This window comes from Vespula pensylvanica, chromosome 10, assembly GCF_014466175.1.
Source record: "Vespula pensylvanica isolate Volc-1 chromosome 10, ASM1446617v1, whole genome shotgun sequence".
Taxonomy (NCBI): Eukaryota; Metazoa; Arthropoda; class Insecta; order Hymenoptera; family Vespidae; genus Vespula; species Vespula pensylvanica.
In genome coordinates this window covers 2384401-2404626 of record NC_057694.1, presented here as the reverse complement: position 1 = coordinate 2404626, position 20226 = coordinate 2384401, and the positions used below count along the sequence as shown (strand labels likewise).

At 28.8% G+C, this 20226-nt stretch overlaps 2 protein-coding genes across 6 annotated transcripts; one reads left to right on the top strand and one right to left on the bottom strand.

Moving 5' to 3' along the window:
- The first annotated feature begins 366 nt into the window (after positions 1-366).
- Positions 367-2844, top strand: LOC122632700 (prolyl 3-hydroxylase 1-like). Its single transcript, XM_043819836.1, has 7 exons — positions 367-605; positions 671-773; positions 1118-1382; positions 1538-1862; positions 1980-2105; positions 2181-2317; positions 2675-2844. The coding sequence occupies exons 1-7, from the start codon at positions 527-529 to the stop codon at positions 2810-2812; spliced, it is 1173 nt and encodes a 390-aa protein (XP_043675771.1). The 5' UTR covers positions 367-526; the 3' UTR covers positions 2813-2844.
- A 317-nt stretch (positions 2845-3161) lies between these two features.
- On the bottom strand, positions 3162-20058 carry LOC122632699 (F-BAR domain only protein 2). 5 transcript variants are annotated; one of them, XM_043819832.1, is made up of 13 exons: positions 19844-20058; positions 17030-17341; positions 16333-16590; positions 16037-16232; positions 15630-15956; positions 14478-14591; positions 8689-8779; positions 8092-8353; positions 7665-7932; positions 7085-7565; positions 6734-6950; positions 6295-6643; positions 3162-6142 (listed from the first exon to the last, which is right to left on the bottom strand). In XM_043819832.1, the coding sequence occupies exons 1-13, from the start codon at positions 19871-19873 to the stop codon at positions 6072-6074; spliced, it is 2976 nt and encodes a 991-aa protein (XP_043675767.1). In that variant the 5' UTR covers positions 19874-20058; the 3' UTR covers positions 3162-6071. The 5 variants fall into 5 exon arrangements, with proteins under 5 accessions (XP_043675767.1, XP_043675765.1, XP_043675766.1 ...); XM_043819830.1 differs by having other exon boundaries at positions 8680-8779; positions 19844-20057; XM_043819831.1 differs by lacking the exon at positions 19844-20058 and adding an exon at positions 18888-19418 and having other exon boundaries at positions 8680-8779.
- Between the last annotated feature and the right edge of the window lie 168 nt (positions 20059-20226).

Genomic DNA, 20226 nt, shown 5'->3' with positions numbered 1-20226 from the left:
CTTATATTAATCGAACGGTTCTATATATATATATATAATATATATATATAATATATATATATATATGTGTGTGTGTGGCCTGATATACATATAATGATACATAATATAACATTTTTAACTTCAATATAGTATTGATCGTAGAATGCTTCAAGAATGCTTCAATTAATGTCGTTTATTTGAATCTGTATTCCTTAAATGATAAGAAATTAAGAAAAAATTTTGTCGTATAATGAATGAACGAATTAAACGCATATCTTGGAAACATTGCAGCTATATAGTCTTTTAAGATAAATAGGTCTAGATCATCGAATGGTGTGTTTGTGTGTATCATCATATATCATGTGGTAACTTTCCTATGGCGTGCATTGTATATATATATATATATATATACACATACATATGGCAGTAATAGATTGCCTTTTCTGTATCTGTATTATTTCTTCCGACATCATCATCATCATCATTGCTATCATCGTCGTTAATAGATAATTCAATTGAAATAATTAAAACATAACATATAAATTTTATGTTTGGCGACATGAAAGTCCATGTAGTTTTATTAATATTATCCTGTTTAACGTGGACAATCGCTGATGTAGATTTTGGTAAGATTTTTTAAGCGTAGGAAGGTTATGTTTTTGTATAAAACGAACGTTCCTTCAAAACGTAGATACAGATTTGACATTATCGGAGTTATACGAGAGTGCTGTGGAAGCATATCTAAACGAAGAATGGGATGAGTGTATTAAAAGGTTTACCAAGGCTTTACATGGGTACGTTTTTAATAACATATTATTGATAACATGTATCTTACTTATTCAGGAGATTATCGATTATAAAAAAACACGATAGATATTTTTAATTAAATTATTTTTAATCGTTAAAAGGTTCGATTGTTGGATCTTACAATGGCATAATTATGTATCACATATATTGATTTTTATAATATTTAATTTTATTAGATTATTAGTAAGAGTAATTCTAAATGAATGATTTCTTATACAGTTGTTTAATATCTTTATTGTGTTTATGTATTAGAGTCAATAAACTGATAATTCTTTTATTAAATAACACATGCTATTGCTTATGATTTTTTATAAGAATTATTTGTATACAGGTATAAAATCTACAAACAAACATTAATAAAATGTCGAAGAAATTGTGCAATGGAAGCAGAAGGATGGCAACCATTTTATCCAGAGAATATAGAAGATTTACATTTTTATGAAAAAAAAGTACGTGAGACTCTTTGTTTAATGAAGTGTAATCAAGATTATAAGGATATTGCTAATAAAGAAAAACTTAAACGATTACCTGTTGATATGGAAAGGAAGTTCATAGAACATCGTGTTTATGAATATTTGCATATATGTTATTATCAGGTAACAAAGTAATTATAGTCATTCTTATAATATTTATAATACAAAATATTATTTAATAAAAAATAATTTTATTTAGATCTATTGAAAATAAATTTATTTGAAATCTATAAATATTATTCTTGATATACTTCTAATAATTACTTAATTATACATAGAAAAATCATTTCCAAGATGCAGCTAATGCAGTCTTCACTTTTTTGGTCATGCATCCGCACCATAATATGAGTGCTAACAATTTGAAATATTATCTCACCTTACCAGGTGTACATGCAGATAATGTTTCGAACTTGGAGATGTCACATTTCTTAAATGCTTATACTACTGGTGTGTCAGAATATGAAAAGCAAAATTACAAGAAGTCAGTTAAATTGTTTGAAAATTCTTTGAGAGATTACTTGAACTCGGAAAACGAATGTAGAATCTATTGCGAAGGACCTTTTGATCAAGGATGGCATCCTGAATTCACATCTTTATTAGCAAGTAATATGAACTATAAATATATATATATATATAAATTAAAAAATTTAATGAATGTTAAATTTCTTATAATGTAAAATTATTGGAAGAACACTAGTAATAGAAAATTATATTTTTTAGATCACTTTGCTTACTCTCTGAAATGTAAACGTAGCTGTTCGCGTTTACTGAATTATGTAAATGGTGAAAATCGAGATGACCTACTCAAAAGCCATTACAATTATTTGCAATTTGCTTATTATAAATGTAAATATTTTAACATAATTGTAAGTATAAATTGATATATGAAATAAACATTTTTAACGTGTATTATTTATATAGTAGGAAATTTAGTAGCAGTAGCAAAAGCAGTTGAAAGCTATTTATTATTTGATCCAGTAGATGAAACAATGTTAAACAATAAAAAATATTATCTTGGATTACCGAAAGTAAAAGAGGAATATTTTGTTCCACGAGAGGTAATCTTATGATTTTAGTTTTCTAAAAAGTGCAATAGAAAATATACATATGTATATATACAGTAGAACCTCAGTTATTCGAATAAATCGAGACATGCAAATTTTTTTAAACTGCTGAATCATAATTTTTTTAACAGATTTAATTCTATAAAATTACATTATTTCTGTGTCTTGTACTATCTCAGCCCAGATATTGCACTTTATTGTAACTAGTTACTGTGCTAAACTAAATCCTTACTGATGTACAATAAATAATTTGGGTAATCGAGGTTCTATTATATATATTTAGATAAACAAAAATTTTTAAGTACATACATTGCTATTCACATATTATTAATATTCGATTATTTACTTTAGGAAGCACTTGCTTATATGAAGAGACAAGAATATGAACGAAGAATTTTGCGTTACATTTCTGAAGAATTTACAATCCTAAGTGCAGAACTGAAACATGCATCAAATAAAACGAATAACGAAGAAAATGAAGTTCATTAAATTTTCATCAAAATAACTTTTTAAGATCCTAATTGTTACTTGTCTATGGCCTGTATTATATATGCATGTGTATGTGTATGTGTTATACGTTATATATATATATATATATATATATATATATATATATATAATAAAAAATTTATATCGCTTAATTGTGTTTACGTACGTATATTACGTTCATGCATGTATGTACAAAATGTTGCCGACTAACAGGGGATAAACTTTCATTATAAGATGTATTGTCAATGTGTATTGTAAAAAGTTAAGTTGAAAATAATGTTATAAATAGATAATTGAAAAAATAATTAAAAAAATTAGGATTAGGTTGTTTAAATAATTGTCTTTTCTGTACATGTTGTACAAATGTTTATTACGAAATTATAGTGACATCTGCATATCACAGGGAGCTCAGTCGATTCATCGGAAACCACTCCATCACTATGTATGACAAAATTATGATATAGATACATTAAAATTGATATGATAAGCACATTATGTTAAATCGTCTAAGTACAAATTATAAAAAATTAATTATTAATAACGTTATTAATATGTAATCGTTTTAATATACGTTATGAAATAATGAGAACAAGTATTAGTGATCCTATATAATAATGAATATAATAATATTTTAATCAAAGATTTAGTTGATGAAAATTAATAAATTTGATGTAAATCTTTCGATTTATGAAGAATCACAGCAAATGGAGTGGTTACTAATGCCATCGTTATTTAGCATTACTTCTCTCAATAAAATAGAATAATGAGTATCGTATATTAACGAAAAATTTTTTTTGGATAAAAATGAAATACATACACATATACAAATATACAGGATGTCTCGAAATAATATTAGTCGAAATAGATATTTTGCATTGAAAATATAATAGAGATGATGAAAATTAAATTATTTTTAATTTTCTATAAAAAATTATTGAAATATTTTTAATAAATGAAGTGTAAAAGATAATAAATATAATTCCAATTAAGCATTTTGAATTATGAAATACAAATAAGATTGAAATGAAGAAAAAAATTTTGATTATTTTATATAATTGTAAAATATAAATGATAAAAAATTTATATGATACAAATTATAATTTCTTGAGCTATGTTTTGCTCAGAAATAATTATAAACTTAACATCAGGCGATATTTATTAAAATGTAAAAAGGAAATAGTAAAAAAAATTTTGAATTTCAGTTTAAAAAATAATGAAATTAAATTTTTACAGATTTTGGCTATTTACTAAATTACTATAGTTCGACCGCTGTTCCGCCTAAAACTTACCTCATGACATCCTGTATATGCATATATAAATCATTTAGAAAAAAATATAATCTAAACATAGGTCCAATTCTATGTAGTTATTACGGCATGTCAAAGTTTTATTATTACTATAAGAAATTCACAATAAAACTTTGATTTACTACTAGTTATGATGCTTTTTAGTATAAGACCTATGTTCATAGGACATTTTTTTCCATAAAATGACTTTCTCAACAAACTATGATTTTTTTTACATTCATTATGAAACATCCTGTATACATATTATAGGAACATTAATGATGAAAGCTTCTTTTTGTCGTTAGATTTTTTTTTTTTTTTTATAACAATAGATACGGAAGTATCTGTTATGTATCAAATAAATTGGCCAAAGAATGATATTATACATAAAGTCTCACAATGAAATCTAATTTGTGATTACACAAGTTAGTTTTATAGTAACGTAATTAAGTACAACTAATTTGTCAAATCCATATAGTTTGCACATTAATATACGTTACCATTTCGTATTACCATCCATATATAGTATGACGCAGTAAAGAATACAGGCATTAGTTTGAATCATATTTGGTAAAAAAAAATTGTGATTAGCGCAGAATTATTTTGTGAATATATATATGTAAATAATTATAGGTATATGTAGCTTAACAAAAGGATAATTCATTGATATGCGATTTATTAAAAAATAATGTATAGAATGTTTCTCCGTTAAAAGAACAACTTGAAAAATCTCTTTCAATTAACGAACTTAACTTAAAATTTAACTGAATAATATGTAATATGGTCTTTGAAGGCAACTAGGCAAGTGATTTCGGCATAAATGCAAAAGTAATACTTGACATAATTATTCGGGAAATGAATGTTGATTTATTAGGACAGTAATTAATAATGATATATAAAAAGTCTCTCTCTATATATATATATACATATATATAGTTATGTATCTCGTGAAATGATAACAACGAATATTGAAGACCTTTGTAAGCATAAATACTATCAAGAATTTCTTAACTCAAACTGTTAAAGGAGTGAGAAACCTTTGGTTCTTGCATAACATTAGATTTTCATCATCAAACATTTTTACAAATCATTCTTTACTTATCAAACTGCATATGGTAAAGATGTATCATTAAAGCTACTCCATTTAGTCATTAAATTAGTAATCTATCATTTTAGAGTGAATATACTTTTATCTAAACTTTATCCAGATTCATCTTAGAATAACGCACGACAATCTTAACAAGTTTTACAACAAAAGTGACTTTTGTCATCGTTTGTAGTCCATAAAATGAATTATCTTATAAACGATTTTTGCACAAAAGCTTTCTGTACACAATTATAATTTCTTTTCTATTGAAAATTACATTTGAGTATATATATATATGTATGTGTATATACACCTTTCTGCTAAGTATACAAATATTTCGTTTTACTTTAAAGTTCCTAACGATATTTCATTTATAATAATGTGATGTCTACAACAAAATAACGAAAAATTTAAGAAGATAAAAATATTTTACTGCTGTATGTTAGCTGAGCCTTCATGTAAAAACATTCATATTACACATTTTGATTATGAAAAGAGATTAAAACTGGCGAGTATTGCTGCGAAAATATGCTGGATACCAAAGCTTACATGTAACTAATATATTCTTCCGTTATTTAAAAGGTTAAATACAATTAATCTCAACGTTCTATATTCTTTTACAAATCAAAAAACAAAATAAGAAAGAAAAACTGAAGAAACTAATAAGAAAAAAATCGTCAAAATGAATAAAATGTTTTCGCTAATAGAATATTTGTCAGCTATTAATGTGGAATTATCACATATATTCCTTGGCATCCAACAATTTCTTTCGCGTAGATTTAAAGTTTAAACTTTGAATATGCCCTGATGTAGGCAGTGAGTGAATAAGCAAGTACCAATATTAAATCGGCAGCTTTCCCCACTGAGCTATCCATTCTGGAAATTGTCAGACGGTATTGGATGGTGGTGCAGCATATCTTGTACGCGCATCGGAATCTCCATCACATATATATTTTCCTACGATTATAACAATTTTGTATATATAAAATAATATATATATATATATATATACACATTATTTTTACGAGTTATAAATTACAATTATAAAACTCATAACGTTGCATATTTTTAACGAATATTATTTACAAAGACAACATAATTATACTTACCAGACACAAATCTGCGTTTTACTAAACTTAGTCTATAACCAGGACCTAAAAGTTCAAATTCAACACCAGACAGTGTGGTCCCCTCGCAATTAAATTGAGTAAATATGGTTCCCTGAGTACCTGGTCCACGTTCGAGTTCAACCCTTGCTTTCAAGGAACCCACGCCATTACCTTCGCTATGTTGTGACAATTCAGTAAATTTCCATAATACGCGATTTGTATCTGCGAGCCATTGTGCTGTAGGTTTACTATTAAGAGTTTTAAAACCACCATCGATAGGTGCTGCCACGTGAAGATTTAACAGTGGACTTGGTGAGGCCATTGCACGGCTATTATACTTATAATCGATCTAAGAAAAAACAACGTTAATCATTATTTATTAAATTTTATAATATTTCTAAATCATACTTATGATAGACGGAACGAATAATATAAACACCTTCAGATCGGTATGAGTCGATTCACATTTCCAATATGCAACTAATTGAAAGGGACAGGAACCCGCGCCTTCTTTGCATTTTATTTGATACTTCAGAATATCTACATTAAAATAGGAGGCCGACGGATTTTGTTCTGCCTGTCGTCGTAACAATGTAGTTAAGGCACTCATATTAAACTCGAAAATTGTACTATCAACGGTAGTTTGAGTTGCATCCCTAAAAAAAGAAAAAAAAAAGAAAAAATAAAAAAAGACCCAAATTATTTCTAAAGATACTTATCAAAAAGGATGAATGTATGTCGAAATGATAAGCAGAAACATTCTTATCGGTAAAAACCATGACTTACTTACATGCTGACGAGTTGGCTATTAGGAAGCAATCTTTCCAATCTGTTGCTATTTCTCACGCGGAAAGTAAGCTTCGCTGGACTTGGATTATTTGCTAATACCGCCACAATACCAGCAGGAAATGACAACATCATATCTCCGCTGAGTTTGACCTGGCATCGAGTTTCGTCAGTGCCTTTAAAATAGGAATGAACTATTTCATGAAACGCCACAGCCAGAGGAATGGTATCGGCGAGACCGATAGTAAGTGGCGAGGGTCCTCGAGAAGACCCTACTCCAACTCCTGCTGTACGAAATTCTAAACTGGCTACACTATCTGCTCGAGATATAGTAGCAGGTGACATTCTTCCTCTTGGAGATGGTCCTTCGCCTTTTCGAGATGGCGGTCTAGGAATAATAATAGATCCTGTTGGCGTCGAAGATGCAGATTGTTTCGGCGGTAAAGTTGGCGTAATATCACCAACTTCTGAAAACAAATCGCCATCTGCAATACAGCAAACGGAGAGATTATAATTCGTTTGAAAATTTCATTTCTCTTGATCAAGTATAAAACGTATAATCTTTAATAGCGCTTGAAATAAACCTTGAAATCGTGTATGCTGATGTAACGGCGGCGCAGACTGAGGAGGTTGCGGTTGTTGTGGTATCGGGGACGAAGAAAGAGGCGGTGGACTTTGTAAGGGCGCATAAGGATGACTTCCGGTTGGAGTAGAGGCACTGGATGGTGTACTGCTGGGATTAAATAAATTTAGGCCCAGTAAATCCGAGCTTGGCTTGCCTCCTAACTGTTGAGATACTGATTGAGATCTCTTCATGTGATGATCTGAATCGGTGTTTGAACCCCTACGTCCCTAGTATATAATGAAGAGTCATTACAAATCAACAATGTAATCATATATAAAGACATCAATTTAGAAACTGTATTAGAAGAATACACCATTTTTTATTTTATTTATAGAATCCAGCACAACGTTTAGACTCTCTAATCTTTTCGCAAATATAAAACTCACTGTTGGGGCAGGTGACAAGGATAAGTTTTCAACCGTTGCTCTTAATTCATCAACACTTGCACTCATTGGTGCTGCTCCATTACTAAGAGGTTTGATCTCCACTCGAATCTTTCTTTCTCTTTCATCCTCCGAATCCGTATCGGAACTAGAATAAAATCCTTTCTCGTTTTCCCAAGGATCAGGCTTTGGTCTGATACAAAATCCATCTTCGTCTACCTCTGGCGTTGGTGTTTCCGATTTTCTACTATCTTCTTTATCTTGCCTATATCATTAATATAAATTTCATTAATCGTCTGTTCCTTTCAATTTTCCAGCAGGCCCAGTGCAATTTCTAAACATTCTATTCTATTCCTACCTTACGTATGCATGTTTTTTTTTTTTTGTTAATTATTAAGAATATATAAATAAAAAAATGATAGTGACGTCATACAAAAAATAACGAAATTAAATTAATCAGATCATTTTCGAATATTTACACTTTTTTCCTTCTTATATCCATAATACTAATCGATACTATAAAATTTAAAAGAAAAATCAAATATATTTATTCTTATATGCACCGGGTCTGCTGAACATTTTTATACTGACAGGTCAGACTTTTCTTCTTTGTTACTGCTTGTTTCTATAATATCCTTCTTCTTCTTCGCCTTTTTTTCCTTCCTCTTTTCCCTTCTGCTGCGAAGAAACCCTGTAGATTGCAGACAAATTGAACGTAAGCAATGGAAAAAGAATTATGCTATTAATTGGATTAATTTAATAAAAACAACTTACTCTCTAAAGAAAACAAAAAATAAATATATATAAATATAAATAACTATTTGCAAATGGTGTCATCGCTTCGCATTTATATTTCATTTTGGATTTACCTATCTTAGAGCTGCATATAATTATAAAGCGTTTTGCATCGACGCTTCAAAAATGGTGCACTGTAACTAACTAATTTTGCTTTGAAATAGCGAAAAATTATACTTCGCAGCATCAGCTTTTGCATTACAAGCTTGTAATGTTTAATTCGATGAAATAAAGAGCCAGATATATTTGTTTTATTCATCGTCTTTAAGATCTCTGATCCATTATTATCAATTTTAATTAATAATAAAATAACTTTCGATAACTTATGTACTAGTTCTTTTCTCTTTTTTTTTTTTTAATAAACAAAAAAATTATAAACTGTTGAGTACCGATACGTTAGATTCATTATATAAGTATGAATTGTTGAGTACCGATACATTTTCAAACAAAATGTACTTTCGAAAAATTTTTCGTTATCGTTATAGATAAATTATGTAAGAATTATTTCAATAACAGACTCTATGCTAATCCAATCGCATAGTATAGCTAGCAATAGTAATCAGACGAAAGAGGCTGAGTAAATTTTTACAAAATTTCACATATGTAATATAAATTAGATAACATTTTTGACATTGCATATAATAAAATTTATACATTAAATTCACTTATCCTCGTTCGTTGAACAATTTTCTAAACAGCTTTTAAAAATAGAAATGTTGAAAAAATAAAAAAGTGAGAACTACGTTTGCACTGTTAGGTGTACCCTTGCTGTTATACATCTGTATTATCTAACATGTTGCACAATAAAAAGCTATGTGTACAATACATGTTATATATATATATGCATATATATATACACACAATATATATATATAAAATTAAAAAAATGTGTTCATGTATGTATGTATATATATATGCTAATAACGGCCAGAGAACTTTTACCTTCCAAGTGTTCAAAGATATAGCGCAACGTGATTGAAAAGAAGCTAGAAGAAGAGAAAGTAGTTTTATCCTACTGGATATATCAAGCAAATGCTATACAGAATTTTTTTTTAACGCTGATATGAATTCCAAAGAGGATAAAAGAATAAAAAAAAAAAAAATGAAAAGAAAAAGAAAAAAAAATTATATAGTTTAGAACGTGGAAAAAGACAAATTTTCTTTTCAATAGTCTTCTAATCAGATACAAGGCTACTTCTTTTTATAACTTATTTCTAAAAAGAAAAAAGTTTTAGAATGAAACGCATATCAGCATCAGATGATCGCTATTATTATATTATAATCTATCTTTTTTCCTTTCTTTCTTTTATTATTTTTTTTTTTTTTAATCGTATAAAGTCTTGTACATACACGATATGTGATTATGTACAGCAAAAAGGGTGTAGTATAGATATGCAGTATTAGCTAGCGACGTTACTGTAGTGAAAATCTACTAATAAACCCAAACACCAAATTGACTAAAGAGATTTCTAGTAAAAGGGATAGCTCGAGTAAATTGGTATATACGTATTCGAGCAAGACTTCAAAAGGTAGCTTCTGTTGGGAATACTTAAGTTAAATTTTCTAATTATTTATTATATACCTGTTTTTTTTTTTTTTTTTATTGATAATAATTCCATCATCCCAAAGGTTTTTTTTCGAATTTGCATATACATACTTAACTCGGCTCTCCTGTATATCACACAGTCCAGTGAAAAAAACGAAATGTTAGTAAATTGTTTTTCTAACAACAACCAGATTTTCTTTGGCTGATTCGTACGAGAATCTATCAAATCCTTACATGATGTTAAATGCAAAGATGATCGATTAAACATACGATCTCAAATAGATAAAAGTAACGTGTAATATTAACCCTCTATAAACCATAATTTATTCTTGTATATCTGCAACAACAAGATTATATAATATGAAAAAGTTATAAAGAATATTATATTTATTACTAATATAATTATACTTAAAAAATATTCCACATTTTCGGATATGAAAAATTAATTTCCTGGCAAGATAATAAAATCCTATACAAATCATTACAAAATGTGTGTGTGTGTGTGTGTATGTAAATCTTTTTATAGCTTTTTAAGTATAAATTATATTATATACTATATGTTATATTTAGTATGTAGTATAGTATAATTATATTAGTATAAATAATATTACAACTTTCTCATTATAATTTTTGTTATAGATATGAAAAAATATCCGAGATTATATATTTATATTATATATACATATAATATTTCATATATATGTATACAGATATATAAGTGAGTGACCTCAAAATTACATGGTGTTATAGAAGGTTAAAATGATATCTTATAAAATTGAAAAAGGAGGAAAGTAAAAAAAAAGTATTTGAAGAAGAAGTTGAAATAACCGTGAAAAATTTTTCTGGCGAAGCTTGATGACACGATTTATGTAACTTACAAGGAGAGCTCGAGTAAGATGTAAGTAAATAATATATTATTTTCGTTGGAAGTAATTTCTTTTCTAATACGTTTACCAATTTATAAGAACTCTCTTTGTTAGTTTAGATATATTTCTAAAAATAATGTAGTCTCCTTGAAAATATACCAATCAACATGTTATATGAGAACATATCTACTCGAAAAAATGAGACAATAATAATAATAACAATAATAATAATAATAACAACAATAATAATGATAATAATAATGATAATGATAATAATAACAATAACAATAATAATTTAATCACATTACGCTATTAAATAAGTACGTGCACTTGGAAAATAAATTTAACACAAGAAGTGAGCCATATACGAGTCGAGTTTTTTCTTTTCTTTTTTTTTTTTTAGATTCATGGATTCGTAAATAATGGCTCACCTGAGGCCCCGTCGGAGACAACCCCAAACTCGTGCTTCAACATTATTCAAGTCCAACTCCCTTTTTGTATAGAGACTTCCATTTTGCTTCTTAGTTCTTTATCGTAATTACAATAATTTTTCTCGGCTTATTTCTTACTTTATTGTGCCATACACACAAATAATATACATATATATATATATATATATATATATATATATATATTAAAATGTATATATATATATCGATATAACAAAATATATATATATATATACAAAATTTAATTAACTACTCTCTCTCTACACGTTAAAACGCCATCTATTAAAAATATCATTATTATAAAATATTTTGTGTGAATAATTTTCATTTGAAAAATTTAATCACAAAACTTCCAGACAAATTTTCCTTCCTTTTCACGTTAAACAAATTTTTTTTATGTATAACATTGTTATGGAAATAAATACTTGAAAACATAAATAAACACGTATAAAATAAATATGAAGAATGAGTGAGAGTTTCTTTGTCTTTTTTCTATTTTTTAATACTAGTATTAATTTGTTTTTTTAAATATGTTTCTATTGCAAATATGAATATTTTTATGAAAGAATTCTTTTTAAATGATATTATGGCACAAAAGCAAGAATAAAGACGAAGATGAATTGCATCTAATCAAATGATACGCACACAAAGCGTAATTAGTAGATAACAAGATAATAATAATACTATTATTTCTCTATGATAGCAATGACATGAATATATATAATCAGAGACAAAGCCCGCCATTATATACTTGCAGATAGACGATTGTTAGAAAAACAATTTATATATACATATATACACATACACATATAGTATATCCGATTTAAATAAGTATATACATATATACGCATTATTAATGAATAGAAAAATATTTTTGTATACAAAAGTTTTTTGCATAAAAAAGTATTAGCGTAGAATGGAAACAATAATTAATTTTAATTTTTCTTTTTAAGAGTATCAATTATTATATATATATTTTTTAAGCAAGCAACTTTCGTTTTAAAAGTTCTTTTTATAATCTAACAAATAATTTTGCGTATATATTTAACAACAAGTATTTGCGGATATACTATATATATATATATGTACATACATATATAAATATTATATAAGTACATAAAAATATACATATATGTATAATGTATATCATCCCTAAAAGAAGTACTATCTTTTTTTATTGATCGAATATCAATCGTACTACTCAGCTCTACGATCTATATAAGCTCAGAATTACTATAAAAACAATCTAAAGTAGTAATATACATATATATATACATATATATATATATATATATTTCATTGATTAGTATTTATATACATAATGTAAGATAGAAATAGAGAAACAATTAAGTATAGAATGTATATATAAAAAAGAAAAAAGAAAAAAAAAATATCTTATAGAAAAAGGATATAACATTTGTAAACGATTATCATATAAATTCATTTACTGTAATTTCATTGAATGTTAAATTTTTTTCCCGATTATGTAGATACCATTTAAAATGAAATTATTTTTTTTTCAGCGTTTGACTTCGAAAGAAGTGAAGAATGCATACTTAATTGTGCAAAAAATATATTCGATTCTTAAAAAGTTATATACTCTCACTGTAATCAAATAATTCTTAACTTCTTCCGTTTCTTTCTTTTTCTTTTCCATAGGATTGTACAAGCAACAAGAATTATATTTTTTTATGATCACAATCTGCACCAGTGCATGCGTTAGTAATATAGTTATATGAAGTTATTATATACACACCAATGTGTACGTATGTGATATTGAATCGGTGACATAAAAACGAAACAAACAAACAAACAAACAAATAAATAAATAAATAAATAAAAAATGTATCAACACACTTTGAATAAAAGTACTTGACAACGGAATATTCTCGAGATTCTTTTAAGATTTATTTAATATGAGTTATTTATGTCTCCATATGTACAACATACATACACTTCTGTTTTGAAAACAATGCAGAATGATAGAATAGTAACGTGCATCATCGCTAAATCCATTGAACACGTTATTTCATATTATTACACCCTGTTTAAACATAAAAACCAAACTAAATGAAAAGGATTTTGAATAGCTTTCTTACAATCAACCACCATATATATAAGGGAGCGAAAGAATAAGGCAAGAGTAAGTGTCAAGGAAGAGTGAGTCTGTGTAAAGTTCAGTAATTATCAAATTATACAGAACTTTTCATTTACTGAAACTTAACAAAAGAAATTATTCATTCAATATATCATCCTGTTACATCGGTATTCAACATTATCATTGATTAATTTTCTAGTGAGTTAGTATATGTAATTTTGATATAATCTGCAAGTTAGGATGTAGAATTGCTGTATAAGATTACCAGTATTAGCTTGGTTTACAATTAAGCAGCAAACATTGGATTAACAAATTTTTTGTTATAAAATAAGCGAACGATTCATGTTATTACAGACTTATTCATTTTTTTTTTCACACACACACACACACATATATATATATGTATGTATACACATTTTGTACGATACTTTCATAGATGAAAGCAGATGACAGAAATATACATTTTAAAAATGAACATATTGTCATGATTTAGTAATCTTGATACTAGAAAATACGTACGAAAGTTATGGAAAAGTATTCACCATGAATACATACAAATGGCAATCTGATACAGTTATTCTGCAATAATCGTGGATAACAGTAGGAACACAGGTAAACGCAATATAGGCAGTTACATTTAGATCCTCTGAGAGGGTTCCTGCAGATGGTAGGAGGTGGAACAGCAGGAGGTAGATTGTTTCCCTGAGGAGTCGCAGGTGCAGAACCAGATCCTGCTTGCCTCTGCTTGTCTGAAACAGCACTCATCATTCGCTTCTATGAACACTTCCCACCTCCATTAGCCTTTTCCTTGCTTATTTTTGTTATTACATATTTTAATATCACGTTTTAAACAGGAATGATCCTTGCAGGTTCAGTGACATAAGTCCATTCCAAAGGAGTGGTTTTTTAAACTTATGTATAAAGACTATACATATATATAAATACATATATTTGTATTTATGCATGTATGTATGTATATGTATTCATATATATGCATAACAATGATGTAGCAGCAAGATTAATTACATAAATTTGATATGTTTTAAATCAAGCCGTGTATTTTTCTATCACGTATATCTAGTCAATGAGGTTATTACAAAAAAGAGGGTCACTTAAAACAGAACTTGCAAGAAAATTTGCAGACTGGAAGTTTGACTTCTTTCACGTTCACACTTTATCTTTTCTTAAAAAAATCACATGATACCCTCTCCTTCTCCCTTATAAAAATGCATTATATTCTGCGCACTATTCTTTGCTATACTGTTAGATTATAATGCATAAGCGATATAATGCAACAATCACGCAAGCACTGCAAATCCAGCAAATTGTACTGTAGATTTCTCTAAATGTATACTTCCAAATTTAAATGCCATAGCTGTAGCAGGCAAGTGAGGAATACACTAGTAATAAAGTGTATCGATGATATAATATAAAATGGTAAAATGCCAAATTCTAAACCTACCAAAATATAATGTGCACGATATACACATCTTATTGTAGCTATGATATATTTCAGTCCCTACCTTTGAAGCAACTTTATTTATTTCTAAAAACAAGTTTTGTTATAGTGTAAGTATAAAAACCAATTGTATTAATGTCATATAATATAAGATAGTAAGTTTAAGCATTGATTAGTTGTATTTGCAATATTAGCAAAGCGCTAGAGAGTAAAAGTTACTTTTACAAAACCAAGTCGTGCTTTATTACATTTAGGTAGGTATCCGTTTTCGCGATTAATGTATTACGAGAATTTTAATAAAAATTTGCTTAACTTAAATGGAACCTACCCTGGGAGTTGGACATGAACAGGTTGAGTAAAGAGGTAGTACGGCGGGAAGCCTTGGTGGCTTGCGTATGTGACAGTTCTCTGTCCCTGTCCCTTTGTTTTTCTTTTTCTCTATCCTTTTCCTGCACCATTTCCCTATCCCCACTTATCTGAGAACCCTCCCCTTTAAATCCCATATCTGCTTTTGAATCGTGACTGTTACCAGCAACACCGGTTTCGCCATTCGCTCCTTTTGACGTATCCTTGGACAGTTCTACATTTCCCTCGGATTGAGAATGCCCTGTGACCTCTGCTATACTCATCATAACATCTTCAAATTCGATGACACCTATTTTGTACAAATCAAAATGTCAATAACTAAGCCCTAATCTTTCCAATTCAATATTATACTTCTTTCATTTCTTTTACCTGGTTTTTCTAAGCCTGTGCTTTTACTTTGAACGAATTGTTCCAATAATTTATCTACAGTCATTTCTAAACATTGTCGCTTGAAGTCCACATGTACCTGACCAACTTGTTCATGATTCATCTGTAAGACATCTGCATAAGCATTCAAGAACTCCTTCATTTGTTTCAGGTGTGCTTCCTCGACGTCTTGGAATCGCTTGGTAATGAAAGCATAAATTCATTAATGTATCATAACAAATCTCTGTCCATACTACCTCAGGAAGTTTCAGCGCGTAACAGATAATTGTGATAAGTACCCTGCAAGCCTGAGTCATTTTTGTTTCAAAATCATTTCTTATTATCGTATACTTTTCAACTAAAGTTTTGCAATCGTCTTGTGCCTTTTTAAATTTTGCTTCTGCTTTTTCCAATTCTCTCTGGCTAGCATTATCTTTCTTAAGTTTCTCCAATTCAATGCCTTTTTGCATGCATATGTCTTTTGCTTTATGTAAGGTGACAGTGATGGCTTGTATATTTTGTACTGTTTCTAAAGTCGAGAATTCTTCTTCCTTTACCTGAATATTATTACAATAAACGGATATGTTTTCGCAATGGATAAAACATATAATATATGCGTATACACACATATACAAAATGCCTAGAGACAAGTGCAATAGAAAACAAAAAAGGGAGCATATGAAAACTTGATTCCATTGTTATTTGTATAAAATTTAAACAAATAACAAATGCTCGTACACCAGATTCAATTGTCTGTAGTTTTGCCGTTATTTCGTTGAACACTTATCTCGAAACATTGATTACACATATGTATGCACATCGTCGCGTAAATAAAAGATAATAATTAAAATCCGTTATTTATAATCTATTGCGTCATCGTTAATTACTTTAGTTCATTTAACATAGTAATTTTTATGTTCACGAATAAAACAATTTCTGTTCCTTTTTATAATGTTTAGAGGATTAACTGCTAACGATTGTTATATATTTACGTACAGCTTTGTGCTTCTTGTGGAGCTCATCGGCATATTTGGATACATCTTTTATAAGTTCGGCAACTCTTTGGGCCATCTGCAGATGCAGACCAGCGAGTTTTTCAGCTGCACCTCTGAGGGCCGCCCATACGGGTGCAAAAGTACCTTGAGTACTACTGCTGTTACTAGCTTGTTTTGCTACTTTACTTAAGAGTTTATAATTATTCTCTTCTATAGCTGATCGTTCTCTCAGAAACTCTGCTAATTCCTTACTCGCGATTGCACCATGCTTCATGTTATGGTACAACACGTCAAATCCATTATTTTTTTCGCCCTTAAAATAAAAAATGGTCAAAATCACCGACCATTCAAACGGCTCTTTTATTGAAGTAACAAATTATAAATATTTAAAAATATCGAAATGCTCGCAGAATATCGTTGACATTAAAAGCATCGTCATAAAAAAATCTTTAATAACAAATAAAATATGCGATCAATAATGTTGACGATGTTAATTCGTGAATCGTGTATAGACAATATTTTTTCGTTCGGTATACTCGATACATCTTATATACTGTCAATATTACCCAAGACTAAATTTATAAATGTAAGCTATATACATATCGTATCAGTTGTGTAATGTAATAAAAGAAAGAGATGAAGCGTAAGTGGGCTATTATTACAATTCCGAGGGGACGATCTATGATCATTTTAACACTACCTATACTATTATAATATTTTTTTAGATAGAAAAAGAAAAATTCAATCAATTATTAAGACAATAATGATTAGAAAAAAAAATAGAATTAAAATGTTATTCTCAAATAAACGTATAAATCTTAATGTATTTGAAGTCAAATTCAAAAATAATTATTTTTCCCGCGTCTTGTTCTCGCAAAGTTAATAGAAGAAAATATTAAAAATTTATGTTATATTTGAATTTATAAAAACTGTAATATCAATATGATATTATTTAAAAGATTTAATAAGACTGTTGATCACAAAAAAGATAAAAAATATGAGGATAATGATAAATCGCGACAAGTCGCATCCGTAAAGTATAATTATATTACACATTAGTCACTGTTTCATTATATTCAATATGATTATTATTAACCGTAATAAATATTTCATAAATAAATAATAACAATAATAATAATGTATAATAAATATATTGATATAATAATATTGATAATTATCGATAATAATAATTGTTCTTTGCATATAAAATTATTGAATAATTGATAGAAATACACGCAGAATAATAACCTTAAAATGAATAATATTGACTATATATTATATTCAGGGTGATCGTTAAAATTTGAAATCCTAACTGAAATTGATTTGGTCTTCCAACATGATTAGTAAAAAAGGAAAAAGGAAACACAGACAACACGCTATCGCTATCTTATCCGTATCGTAAAGCGGGCCTTTAATATAACGCGATAGGAAATACATCTCCTCATTAAAATCATAATGCGACAGTGTATTCTTTAAAATACAACCAAAAATAATACGGTATAATCACAAAGACCAACGTTGTTTTTGAGATACATTTATACTGCTTCTTGATAATACAATAAATTTGAAAGAAATCATCCATTCCACCAATAAGGTTAGTTTGTAACATCTCAATATATATATATGATTTGATATTTCCATCCTTGTTTATTAAAATTATATTCTTCCAAATGTATTCTTTAAGTTTAAAATGAAGGAACAAAAAAGACAGGAAAAAGAACGTTCGAAAACAAGACAATAGAAGCATAAAAAAAAAAGATTGGTACAAAAACTATAGACACGAAGTTACTACGATGGAACTCATATAATATAGTTAATGACTTCATGGTAGTATTGGCATATGTCAAAGATCAAATTACCATAGTAAATGTGGATGGTTGTATCATTTACTTTCACATTTATAAGCTTCACTGTGTCATCTCGAAGCTACGCATCGTAATCCAATATATTTAAATAAAATATAGATTTGGAGATAACTTTCCTTAATACATAGGTACTTTTCTTGGATCTTTATATCTTGTGATGCGTTTTATATAAGATAATAAAGACCTAGTCTTTAAGATAAATTCAATGGGTAAAATGAAAGGCATGTACTATTCGCGGTGGCTATATAAGCTTGAACAAGTCGCTTCTCGTTGGTTGGAAGATTGCACGATCAAGGACGGAACAAACGAACGTGGTGCGTTAGATATATGCGTATGCGCATGTGCCTGTGCGTGATACGTATGTACGTACATGATTGCGCACACATGTACATATACATGTAAGCGCGTGCATCGTCCTGTTACTCCCTATGTATGCAAGATGCAACTGAAAATAAGCGAGTAGAGAAAGCTTGAAAGTTCGCTTAACGGAATGAAGAAATGATGTCTTTTCCCTCTCCCTCCCTCTCTATCTCTCTCTCTCTCTCTCTTTCTTTCTCTTTCTCTCTCGATCAAATATATAAAGAAACATTTAAGTAAAAAAATTATGTCAGTTTACGTTCTAATTCATTGTCGTCGTTGTCGTTGTCGTCGTCGTCATCGTCGTCATTGTTGCACCTTGTAGACGTGTCATCTTTTTTTTTTCTTTTTTTCTTTTTGTTTTTTATTCCATTGAAACTGTTACGAGTAAACGAGATCCAATGGAGAACTCGTAGATACCAAATATTAGTCGTACCTAACCTAAACGATTTGCATTCACCTACTCGACGCGCGCGAGCTCTAACATGAACGCGACGATGAACAAACGACGATCGAGCAAATGAACGCGTCCTCTTCTTTCTCTCACTCGTATTACCAATAAACATCACGACAAAAATTTACTTAACACTCACCCAAAAATAATCGGCGAAGTCCACAGTCATGTTGAATCTCAATCAGATCATCATATTCCAATAAGCGTTTAGGTATCACGCGACGACGACGACGACGTACACTTTCACGAAGCACACGCGACGCGCGCTTAGGCGTTCACCGCACGATTACAGGGAGGCGTAACTCAATTTGCGTGCAAGAGTAACGTTACGTTTTCGCCAGACTCGACATATATCCCATGTATTAGCTTGATTCACTGTTTTCAGCGCCTCTACTGGAGCTACGTAAGAATTAAATCGTTATAATCATAATAATAAGCTTCTATTCAAATTTATTCAAATAGTCGAAAAAAAGACGTTCAAACTTACGATCAAACGATCAAAAATATGTCAGAATTATATTA

Excerpts from the sequence above, each read along its gene's own strand:
- LOC122632700 (XM_043819836.1), top strand. The coding sequence starts at position 527 with ATGTTTGGCGACATGAAAGTCCATGTAGTTTTATTAATATTATCCTGT. Across the intron at positions 1,383-1,537 it reads TGCATATATGTTATTATCAG|AAAAATCATTTCCAAGATGC; the intron begins GTAACAAAGTAA and ends AATTATACATAG. Across the intron at positions 2,106-2,180 it reads GCAATTTGCTTATTATAAAT|TAGGAAATTTAGTAGCAGTA; the intron begins GTAAATATTTTA and ends TTATTTATATAG.
- LOC122632699 (XM_043819830.1), bottom strand. The coding sequence starts at position 19,873 with ATGACTGTGGACTTCGCCGATTATTTTTGG. Across the intron at positions 16,591-17,029 it reads TCCACAAGAAGCACAAAGCT|GTAAAGGAAGAAGAATTCTC; the intron begins GTACGTAAATAT and ends AATAATATTCAG. Across the intron at positions 6,143-6,294 it reads AAAACGCAGATTTGTGTCTG|GAAAATATATATGTGATGGA; the intron begins GTAAGTATAATT and ends TTATAATCGTAG.